We start from the raw sequence: 12,896 nt of genomic DNA on the forward strand, positions 1-12,896 counted from the left end.
ATAGTCTAAAAAAATTACGAATTAAAATTTACATACAGTCACTTAAATTATTTATTAATATACCTACATGTTGCCTGTATATGGGTTCCAAGCCTTACATTAAACATCCATACTGGTTTTGACATTGAAGTACCTAATAAAGATATATATCTAAAAACTAAATAGGTATTTCATAGTGAAGAAGACAGGAGGAACGTGACAGTTTATGTATATAAGGGCTTCACCTTAAAACTTACAAGTTTCGCCACAGTTACATTAAGCTTAATAATGGCTTAATATTAAATATAAACGCGGCGACACAGTCATATTAATTTAACGAGACATTCTCAAACCAATACAGAAAAGTCCTAGGGCCCCTTTCATATTTTTACCTGAAAACGTATTTGTAAAACATGTAAACTAGAGGATAGTTTTATCAAAGCATTAATTGTATTAATAGATCATAAATGTAAGCTATAGGAATTCGTGATTGTTTAACTTAAACAATATGTAATAAAGTCACCGAATAAAAATATCAACACAATTCGACAGTTCCGATTGATTTATATTTAATTTGATAACATTGTAACACTAAAAACATGGTATTAAAATAGTTTATTAGATAATTACTCGCTGATAATTTGAACACGGTGGGTATGTAGTTTACCACTCATATATATAATAAATCAATTGAGATTCCCCTCTTCATGATTCGTCAATACGATGAAGATTATCGTGTTCTGTGTGACCGTTAAAATTATAACAGGTCTTTCTGTTAATGTGAGTAATTCAAGGATTTGTTACAATCAAAGTGTTTTTCCTCACTAAGTACATATAGTTATGAAGTGTATACACAAGCTATAAACTTTACAAAAGAACTTTCGATAAACTTTACAAGACCTTTATAGAAATTTTTAAAATAATAAGAGAAAATCTACTCATATAGAAATAAATTAACAAAGAAATTTAATAGAAAATTCAACGAAAATAACGACGTTATTTAGATGATAAAAATGTTTATCCAACTTATAAAATCTCTTTTCGTTCACATAAAATTCTCATCAGTAGTGTCTCCAATAAAAATATTAGTGGATAAAATAATTAAAAATCAGTTTCTCTCTTAATAGGTTTATAATACATACAATCCATACAAGCGCTGGCTTATCCAAAGACATTCCTTTGTATTCGTACAAAGTAAATCTGATCAATAATCGAAATTTAAACGGTCAAAGGTCAAATAACTCTGTTTTAATAACAAAAAATAGCAGGACTTTATAATACAGATAATCAGGATCATAAAAGTGCTGTAACACAGGATACACACCTAAATTTAGATGGAAATATCACTGACCTACGAAACGAAGATAAAACACTCGAAGAAGATATAGTGAATACAAATCTAATAAGACGGAGTAATTTGAAAAAAATATCAAGTAACGTCGGTTACGAAGACACTGTACCACTTAGTGGCTTAGAAAGATAACGTTATCTGAAATTATCACAAGCACCTTACATTCAAAACTATTTAACTTATTACTATGGTAACTATAACAGAAATGTGCCAGGCAATATTACGAAAATAAAAGTAAAAATAGTCGTTTATATAAAAAAGATGGATTAAAACTAGCAGATGTGGTCGGTACAGGGACAGGAAATCAAGATATGAATACTAGCGCACAGTCACATTATTCATATAAATGTTATTCGGGCAATAATATGGATCGAGACAGGGATATCAAAGAAAGCAACAAGATTAATCAGATAGTTACTGGTGAAGTTAATACTTTGAGAGAAGAAAAACAAGAATCACCTTCCTCTGTTACTCTAGAAGAAGGCCGAGAAGATAATAATGATAAAACTAGAATAGACAGTGGGAGTGCTGAAACAAAAGAAATGGTAGCATGTAACACATTAGAAGTAGAAGAAAGTGGGACATTAAAAACGATACCATGCTCAGACTCATTAGCCCACTTAATACCCTTGGAAATAAAAGGACGAATAATATAGATATGAGGAGAAATACTTTAATGGAACCGAGATTAGGTAATGTTGATGCAAAACAAGTGGCTCCTATTCTCAATAGAGGTGTTTGTGCACACAAATGTTTAGCTATTTGCAATTAATTGACAGATATTTAATATTAATATGAAATCAAAAACATTAAAATTTTTAATTTTTATACAGAAATATAAATCGCTACTTCTATTGTTTCTTAGAACATAATAACATGTACATGTGTATAAAATCTTGAATGAAGTATTTTTTATCAAAGCGTTATGAAATATTCGAAAAATTTTCAATCACCTTTTTTATTTTAAATGTAATAAACATTCTTAAATGACTATTTCAAAACGAAATTTTAAATTTTATCGCTAATTTCTACTGAGGGTGAAAAGCTAAGGGGAGATAATATATCATATGAAAAAGCATGTCGTGGGAAGAATACTTGCTGGGCTTAGAGGTGGCATTGCACAAGTCTGAGGCCATCTGTTTCCATGGGCCAAGGATGAAGCCGCCTTCGGGGTCCAGCATCACAGTAGGCGGAGTCTCCATCGCTGTCGAGTCGACAATGAAGTACCTTGGACTAATCCTCGACAGTCGGTGAAACTTCGGGCCGCACTTTACACGGCTTGCCCCTAGGTTGTTAGTCACCGCTTCTGCACTCTCGCGCTTGCTGCCCAACCTGGGGGGGCCCGAATGCTCATGCCGGAAACTCTACATGGGGGTCTTACGGTCGATGGCTCTATACGCTGCGCCCGTGTGGGCAGAGGCCCTGACGGCCCGCAACGTCGCTGCGCTGCGAAGGCCGCAGCGCGTGATGGCTATTAGGGTCATAAGAGGGTACCGTACAACCTCCTTTGAGGCAGCGAGCCTCCTAGCCGGATCCCCCCCTGGGACCTCGAAGCAAAGCTCCTCACGTCGCTCTATTGGTGGCGCGGAGAGGCGGTCGAGCGAGGCGAACGCCTGATGCCTCGACAGATTGAAGCACGGAGGGTGGAGCCCCGCCAGGTCCTAGTGGCAGAGTGGCAGACGCGCTTAGCGCAACCCACGGCCGGTCACGCCGCTGTAGCTGCGGTAAGGCCTGTTCTCGAGAGGTGGCTCAATAGGAGCCACGGCGCCCCCAGCTTCCGGCTGACGCAGGTACTCACCGGACACGGGTGTTTCGGGAAGTACCTTTGTCGTATAGGCCGGGAGCAGACGTCCCAGTGCCACCATTGTGGTGACGGCCGCAATGATACGGCGCTGCATACGTTGGCGGAGTGCCCAGCTTGGGCCGAGCAGCGCCGTGACTTGGTCGCGGCTATAGGTGATGCGGGAAATCTCTCGCTTCCGACTGTAGTGTCTGCTATGGTAGGGAGCGAGTCAGGGTGGTGTGCCGTCGCCACCTTTTGCGAGGCTGTGATGCTCGCAAAGGAGGCGGCGGAAAGAGAGAGAGAGGCTGCCTTCTCTCTCCCCTCCCGCAGCAGACACATTGGGCGCCGAAGGGTGGCCGAATTCCGGCCACCGTAGAGCGCGGCCTGTGGACGGCGGATTCGGGGCATCGTGTCGTCCGAACAGTTGCAGGCTTCGAGGCGGCGGCGTGTGTCCCGCGCGCGCCTCATAGTTGAGTCCTGTGGCCGGGTGACGGCCGCAGAGTGGCTGACGGGGCCCACCTAACCATCTGGTGGGTCAATACTTGTCGGGGGGGTGGCAACGAATGCTTTGGCGATACCCGCCCCTTTGACATACGGGTACATGAGGAACACGGGTTGGTTTTTAATCAGTAAGAGTCTGACAGTCCCCTTCGCCATTCCCCGAGGGCGACGGGGCTCCATGAGGATTTTCCAACCCGAAACCAAAAAAAAAAAAAAAATATGAGAAAGCATGTTAAAAAGAGGGGAAATCTCTCATCATTCCATGGATTCACCGTGCAGATGGAGGGTCCATCGCGTTGCAGGGAGAGGAGTTTCAACAATGACTGGCACTTGCGACCCAGGTGTAGGTTTAAGGACCCCTATCTATCACGCGTAAACGCTCCACCGTCCAAGCTCCTCTCTCTACCTAACCAAATTTTAAAGAAACCAACTAGGGCTGCGTTCGTAGTACGTTTCTAGAATGAATGGCTATCGGTTCTGGACAGGCCCAAGTCTTTCAGCAGGTTGTAAAGAGATTTTGCTATTATAACTCTCGCTCCCATTTCTAATTTTCTAACCCGTACAAATTTACGACTAAACTTTTCATAGAGAGTTCGTTTATTATTTATTTATATATAATGAAAAAACACACACATGATTAATAAATGCTACTTCGATGAACCTAACATTCTTACTGTAGTCGGTGAACTGAGAATTCATATTACTTTCTATAACAGAAACTCAATAATATAATTCAAGGAACGTGTTTTGTGCAAATCACTCAAATGCTAAAATGTGATTAAAGTTAACATTTGTACTAATTAATTTCTTTAAGATATTGCTACAGATAACTTAGAAACAGTGATAAGAGTTTTTCAAGAAAACTCATGGAGGTTTTACGTTTAGAATTCAATAAAAACGAACAATACAATATATAAATTAATTATATTTTTATGAGAAGTAAACAATAAAGTAAATCGTCAAATTTACACTGAAGTGAATTTAATGTTTTTTCGTCTTGATATGTTTTGCAGGAAAGCAATTTTTCATATAATTTTAAATGAGGCAAACATATTCCATTGAGATGTTTCTTTAGACGTTTGTCTAAATAGGATCTTAACATTTTGAAGAGGAATGCTTGTCTCTGCAAACGACGACCCTTAACATATTTATGTTTAATTGATAAAACTAACTGAGATTATTCTGGTATTAGTAAGTAACGTAGCACGTTCCAAGAACTGAATAATATATATATATATATATATATATATATATATATATATATATATATATATATTAGCCACGTCTAAAAATAAGACAGTATTATTTAATATTTAGGAATTACGAAGTATGGAACAAATATAACATTAGACGATATACATGGTGTGGCTTTGTAGGAAGAAATGACCATTATGTAACGACGATACAAGATACCGAGTGTTAAGAAAATTACACAACAAATATCCCATTATTTTACCGTGATTTATGTTCTAGATTTGCCCTAATCATGATCTGGTCTGAAGGCTTCTAAGTTGTCAATGCTTTAAAACATATTACGACTAGAAATTTGCAAAGCCAATATACGGTAACAGATACGGATAATTTGGAGACTTTTGAGTGTTATTTCCAATCTTAATCAAGAATTGATGGACACCTATTTATATGAACTATAATAAAAGTAACGTATAAATTAGTTTTTATTAAATATTACATGTTTTTGATGTTGATCGATGGATCAAATAGATTACATCGTAGTACAAAAAAAGCGTCAGCATAATAATAACCTAAAGAATTATACATATTACATATGTATATATAAAAAGAGTTCAAATAGTAAAAATTAAGCTAATATTTTCGGATTTACTACGCGATTTTAATTATTTTAACTACATACTTAGGTACGGGTGTCGAGGTCACGGTTGCTGCAAAGTAACCGAAACGTCGGGAGTATGTAGTTTTAAAAATAATAAATAATCCGAAAAAATATTAGTTTTATTTCAATGAATACTCGCTAAAGTCTTATAGTAGTATTAGTAGTAATTATTTTATTTAATTCCAGCTATTGAAGCTAAAAGATAGTTGTGTTAACCGACAGTTCAAAATGTCATCAAGACTCAAGTGCCATTGTTTTAATTGAGTCATCATTAGTGAGTAGTGCCCAGATAGTGATAAGATATTGTTGTCTGAGAATTTCGAAGCATATATTGGAATAGCGTTAATGACAGAAGCTGAAGGTGTATTTGTTCCCAGGATCGATGTCAGCCTAAAATCTCAACAAAATTTTTGATTGTAATATTTGACGGAAATAATAAGAATCACATGTACTAAGAAATGATTTTAAATTCAATTTAGATTAAATAAGAGCAGACACTAAGCTATCCATTAAATTCACCCGCAAACCGGCCATTACGAGTCCTTTTTGAATTGATTCCACCGATTCTATTCAGACACCGGTAGCCTAATTATTGAAATTAATTGGAACAATGTCATTGACATTGCAGGTTCAAATCCTTCGCCAGTATTTTACTTTTTTTATTTAAAATTTAATAATTTTAATGAAACTAATATTTTCGGATTACTACGCGTATTTTATTGTTTTTAAAAACTACATACTCCCGACGTTTCGGTTACTTTGCAGCAACCGTGTTCACGGGCAGACAAGATGTCAACCTCCAATAAAACATGCGTAGTATAATCCGAATATAAGGTTTCGTGCAAACGAATACTCGCGAAAGTCTTAGTTCTCATAAATTTTCTAATTTACAATATTAATTTTCGAATAATATCTAACCATGTAATGACACTGACAGATGGACCTAGGTAATTAATTTTAACATTTTGTTATTACTGAGAAAATGAAAACAAAAAAATATGATAGAATTTATTTCTTAACACATTACGGAGTCTTGTAGATAATTACCCGATCTATATTTTATATCAATTCATATTTATTATTATTCTAACACTATATTTGGTTGCAAACCTTTACACGATAATATCCCAAAGACAAATTACTTTTAAATGTCATTATTGGTTTAAAGATATGTGATTTTCTTTTTATAGATATATTTAAAAATCATAATCTGACCAGCAGACATAATTTTTCTGCGTATCAGTAATACAGCAAGAGCCCTTTTCATTTTAAAATACAAGTACCTATAATAATTTTATTGAAAGTTGGACAAATACATTTTAGACAAATTTCGTAAGAAAAGGGTAATGGGGTTCCTAATGAATCTAAACTTTTTTCTGTTCGTTTTAAACGACCAGTATTTGATTACTAGTGGCTCCATGCTCGGTATAATTCAATTATTTTTTGTCAAAAATTTATTGTCGTTCCGTATTCACGAATAATTTTTGTCATAAAACAGTTTTCCATAATACTCAAAGTTGTGTCGAAAAATTATTCGTTTTTATAACAATTTGTATTCCAAAATATCAACCTCGCTACCAACTACCAATTAGCATAATTATAGTAGTAGTAACAGACATATATTAGTAGGTGTGTATTACAATTATTAATAGACTATTACATGTACATAGTATATGTAACATAATATGAAACGCAAACAAAAATAATGACTTAGTTTCCAATACTTTTATTTATTACAACAATTTTTTTATGTGAAATGTGCAAACGAGCAGACGGTCTACCTGATGGAAAGCAGGCACCGTCACCCATGGACATGTGCAACATAAGAGTTGCGGATGCGTTGCCGAGCTGGATTGTTGAAATCAGGTCTAGAAATGTTTTTCTGTTCTATGTGCTTCTAGCGGGATAGATATCGTTACTTTAAGATTCATTTAACAATAACTATACATAGATACGTCTGTATACACATACATCAGGATATAATTTCTTTAATAAAAAAATCCAATTGAAATTGAAGGACTCACTAAACATTTATTCACATATTAGTGAGGCCATACGGAGTTTTTCTCTTTCTAGTATTAGCCAGGTTTACGTCAAAGGTCGTATTCCGCTTGATTCATATAAATGTCATATATAACGTTAAGATGTTTCAAAACCTAACGTATATATCCTGACCCGAAAACAATATTTATAAAACTTAAAAATAACATGAAAAGAACAGAAAAAAAAAACAATTTTTAACAGACGTTTAGAGTATCTCAAGACCAATGTGTAAATCGGTTTGAAGTGTTTATTAAGTTTGAGTTTAAATAATCCTTGCAAAATCACCACAAAAGTCGGAATCCTAGTATCATACCATTACAAGGCTTTTAAAGTGAATTAGTTTCTATGAAAATAAATCTGATGGACCGTATTCTAAGGAAACAAAACCAGCACTAAGATCAAGACCTTTTTTTTTTGTTAACGCGGTAAAAGGTTTTATACCTACCCCTCCATCTAGGGGAGACGGAGGATCTTATATGGGTAGCATGGGCCCTTCTGGCCACTAAAACACCAGCGGTCACTCTCACTCCCCGCCTAGTGGATCGACACGGGAATCGCGCAAGGCATACATCTGCGACAATCCGGCAGCAGGCCGCACACGGCCACCTCTTCCCCGAGAGCTCACTCCAAGTGACTAGGAATGTCCCGTCGCCTGGCGGGCTTGCTTAATCGCGAGAGGATTAACCCCTTACCCCTGCCACCCAAGCCCACGCAGTCAGTCTCCAACTAGTCACCGCCGAGCGCAAGCGTCGAACGGCAGACAGAGCGGAAACCGGCCATCAAGCGAGCCAGACCTCCGAAGAGGCCAGAGTTTCCCATCACCGCATTCAGCGGTGAACCCCCTTCCCCCCAAGACAGTCACGCACGGCCTCCTCGCTAGCCATCCGCGATCTTCCGTATCACGAAGCCGCTCAAACGAAGCACGCCCCAACACCGCACTCCGAGTGAGGACCTCAGGCCATCTACCTCCTTCTCCTACCCCCAACTGACAACCATGGAAACCGCCCGGCGATGTTGGATACCTGAGGCGGCCCCATGAATTCTCCCCAGTCTTCAATGGGCGATGGAGTCGTCACGTCCCGACGCTGAAACTAAGATCAAGACCTGGTAAACAGTATAATAAATTGAAAACTGTGTCTCACACCTCGCTTTTCTAAAACCAACTTGAAACTTGACCTAAATAAAGATACCTATATCAAAATTATTTTATTGCTAATTCCTTATAAAAACGAGAGATAGACCCGCGTGTCCGAATTATAATTTAATAAATTCATATTTATTATATACATTTTTGGAATATTTAAAACAGATTTAATTAGTGCAATTTGAAATTATCAAATCTTAACAAATTGCTCCGCTAGTTATATTATGGGAAACATAATTAAAGTTTTACGATGTCACACTTTCTAATAAATACAAGGCACTTTTTAGTCGCTAACAAAATCATCAAGTATTATCGCATTTAGCAGTAAATATGATTTTTCATATACTGCTTATTAACTTGTCTCCTATTTTAGCTGAAAATGAGGTAAGTGATTTTAATTAAGGTCTTACGAAAATTCAAAATCAATTCTTTTTAAGGTCAGAAACACTTTTAAAAAATATAGTGCACTTTTTTGTAAATTTTAAATCCAATGTGTATTCACATTTTGTTTAAAACTTATATTTAATATATGTATGAAAGTGTTTGGCGTCCTCATTAATATTGTTATAAATAAATAGTCACATTTCATAAATGATAAAATATTAGATTTTTTTTCAAAACTAATGTCCTGCCCTATTGGAGATTCTGCCAAAATTATTAATTATTTGTAAGCAATATGTTTTTTAGCTCGTTAAGCCATTACCTTTGGAAGTATCACAACATTTAGGAACACAACTTCCGCAATTACCACAAATGAATGTGGCTGCAGATTATGCAGAAGATTTGTTTACGGTAAATTTTATTTTAAAATAGTTCATATGAAAACGTTGTTTTGTAATCTACATATATATATCCTTGATATTTACAGGATATCCAACCAAATAACGTTTATTCCAATCGCTTAAGTAATGTTAAGGATATTGCCCGATATTGCCCTCACACAGAAATTGTCTCCAGACATCTTAACAGACTTTGTAGCAAACCGCAATGTGATAATAAAATCAAAGCAGTATTAAAAAACTACTATAGTCTTCTTATGAGTGCACTAAATTATAAACAAGATTTAAATACAGTAAACAGTAACGTGAACCTAAATAACCAGTTGAATGACATTAATACTCTGGCACAGAAAATATTAATGAATAGAAATAATAACGTTAAAATTAAAATATCCTTTGAATACGAATTGCCAACACTACAACAAAATAAATGTGACCAGCTCTGTAACGCTCTCGAGAAGTATGCAAATACAATGAATAATGGACTATTGAACGTTGATGATGACAGGGATGCGGTAAAAGCTTATGACTACTTGATTACCAAACCAGATGACGTCTTGTACAATTATCCCGCAACCTTACTCGCAGACAATCAGTCGCAGAAACCTTTACCAATAAGAATAACTAGTAATGACGAACCAAATTTGGACTCTCTTTCAAATCCAGCGTACGCGAAATTACCAAATTTAAATACTTTACAAGACTTATTACCAAACTTAGGGGGAAATATAAATCAGAATCCCTTACAAAACGAATTACCAGTGATGAAGGAAGCTATACAGCAATCACCTACAATTCCTTCAACAAACGTATTACCTATACCAAATACAGAAAATTCTAAATATAATCCTCTGAATAATATTATCCCTCCATTACAAACTTCTGATACTTTTTACCCTTGGAACTCAATTTCGTCCCAACCATCTCAACAATACCTGCCATCTCCGTTTTCAAATCCTACAAATACATTAAGTTATCCTCAACCCCTGCCTATAAATTGGAAAGCAACCGAAAATTCTTACCCTTTAAGTCCTAAGTCGAAGCCTCTTCCAGACAGTTATTCAGTAAAAGCAATTTATTATCCCTCACAGAACTTCCCACTTAAGGGACAAGATCCGTTAGAAGTATCAAATAATAATCCTTTAAGTAACTTACAGCCTTTTGTAAGACCTGAAGAGCCTTACCCTGAAGAATTGTCACCTGGGTTACCTGGCCAAAATTTACCAGGTGCTGACAACTTGAGTCCTTTACAAAATACACTCTTACTCCAAAATCCAAAAAATATCGATTCCTATCCATCAAACTCATTGCCATCACCACTGAATTTTGATCTCTTGCCAAATTCAGCGCTTTATCCACAAAATCTTTTAGAAAACGCAAATTCTAATTCCCCAAAGGAATTACTGTCACTACCATTAAGTCCCTTACAGGCTACGGATTATTATCCCAACCAAAACATTTTACCTGTGTTACAGAGTCCTACAGAACCACCTTCTAATAATTTACAAAACTTACTACCCTTGCCTATTAATCCCCCAAAAAAATTATATTCCAAACCACTAGAAATATTATCTTTACAACTTAATCCCTTAAATATTTATAATAATCCAGCCAACAAACCAATTATCGGATATGATAACTCCCATCCTGAGCAAAACTTGGTAGATCAGCAACAAAATGTTATGCAAACCCAGAATTTATTACAAAATATATCGCAATCACTACAAAGTTTTACTGGAAATAAAAAGTACCAAGAATATGTAAACGCGTTAAACAGGAAATACTATGACTTACAAAGTTATCAGAATCTCAAGAAAAATTATAACGTAAATATGGATTTAACAAAATCTGCGGATCAAGAAGCGGATGTCTCTACACATAACTTTAATAAAGCCTATTCTGCGTTTGCGTTCAGTAAAAATAATATGATACTGAAACAACTAAATGAATTGTATAACAACAGACAACAGCAAAATGTTGGACAATTGACGACTGAAAATCCAATACTATCATATGTACTTAAACTGAATTGGAATTTAGAACCAAAGGTGTTGTCAAACCTAAACCAAAAACAAAGTACAAATATCGAAATGGATTCGTCATCCCAAACACAACAAAATAGTTATAATTACTACAATCAATATTCAGGTTTGAGTAAAGGACTATATCCTCAAGCGGTTCAAACAGACAGAAATCTTTTAAATCAAGGAATTGAAAATCTATCAAAAAATAGCATTCCAACCGCTTCGTTGTTAAGCGGTCTAAATAACGCGTTATACAATTCCCATGACAAATACATGAACCAATTGCAAACTTCTTTATATAATCGTCCCGTGCAGGTACCAAATTCTTATTATAATAATAATTTGAATATTGCAAACGCTAATAAACTAACAGAAAAATACAATGTCCAATTACAACATTTGCATCGGTTGCTTGCTGTGTCGAATCTGTACAAATTGAATTCAACACCAAACAGAAACAGCTTTGTTGAATTGACGTACAAACTGAGACACGACAGGCCAATACTTGATCCTTACTATTACGTGAAATACAGATTACCATACCAGACATTCTTGTCAAATATAAGAAATTTACTAGTTAAAATACCGAATCTCAGAAACAGTCCTAATCATGACATTTTAATGGGTTCAGATATATCAGAAGCTTCCAATGATCTGAAGAAAGTCAACAAAAATGATCTATTGAAACTTATAACAAGCGACGGGACCTTGATAAAAGCGAATTTAGTCGAGACAGATAACACAAACCTTGATGAGAACTTAAAAATAGTTAAACAGTTGAATGCGAACATACCACTTCATAGTATCTTCAAAACAGATGGTAATGCAACAAAAGTCTCTGGACAAATGATAAATCCTCTTACAGATTATTTGAGGGCCCAACAAAAATATCTTCAACATTTACAAAAAAGTTTAGGTAGGAATGAATATAACACAGATCCGTATCCGGCACAGGCTGTACTAAGTTACAATCAAAATCCCAAACAGCCAAGCCAACAGCCACAAAACAATGCATTCCTTGGATCCAAATATAACAGCTATTTAGCTCCAAATACTTATCGCCCAGGTTATGGTTACAATCAGGTTTAAATAAAATAACACTTTATTCACAAATAGTTTCATTGATTATATTCCTATTTTTCTCCATCAGTTTGAAATATTATTCTGTGAATAAAGTCGTGGTACGATAGCACAAACATAATGATAGAATTATCATATAATTTAGAGAAAAAATTGTTTTAATTTACTATTTACATTTTTATTTTACTACACGCAATACACTGGGTATACATACATCAAGTGTCTGCATGAACACGAGTGCCTCTAAATGTAAAATTCATGCGTTATAAATAAGTAATGGTGTCGTAATAATCTATGTCTTGTGTATTAAAAAAAATTAAAATAGTAGGCCACATCTTAGTTTGCATCGTCACAGTATAC

At 35.6% G+C, this 12,896-nt stretch overlaps 1 protein-coding gene across 1 annotated transcript; it reads left to right on the forward strand.

Moving 5' to 3' along the window:
* Positions 1-8,922: 8,922 nt before the first annotated feature.
* On the forward strand, positions 8,923-12,569 carry LOC116775615 (uncharacterized). Its single transcript, XM_032668537.2, has 3 exons — positions 8,923-9,037; positions 9,341-9,445; positions 9,522-12,569. The coding sequence occupies exons 1-3, from the start codon at positions 8,984-8,986 to the stop codon at positions 12,543-12,545; spliced, it is 3,183 nt and encodes a 1,060-aa protein (XP_032524428.2). The 5' UTR covers positions 8,923-8,983; the 3' UTR covers positions 12,546-12,569.
* Positions 12,570-12,896: the final 327 nt, after the last annotated feature.

Source organism: Danaus plexippus, chromosome 27 (genome assembly GCF_018135715.1).
Source record: "Danaus plexippus chromosome 27, MEX_DaPlex, whole genome shotgun sequence".
NCBI lineage: Eukaryota > Metazoa > Arthropoda > Insecta > Lepidoptera > Nymphalidae > Danaus > Danaus plexippus.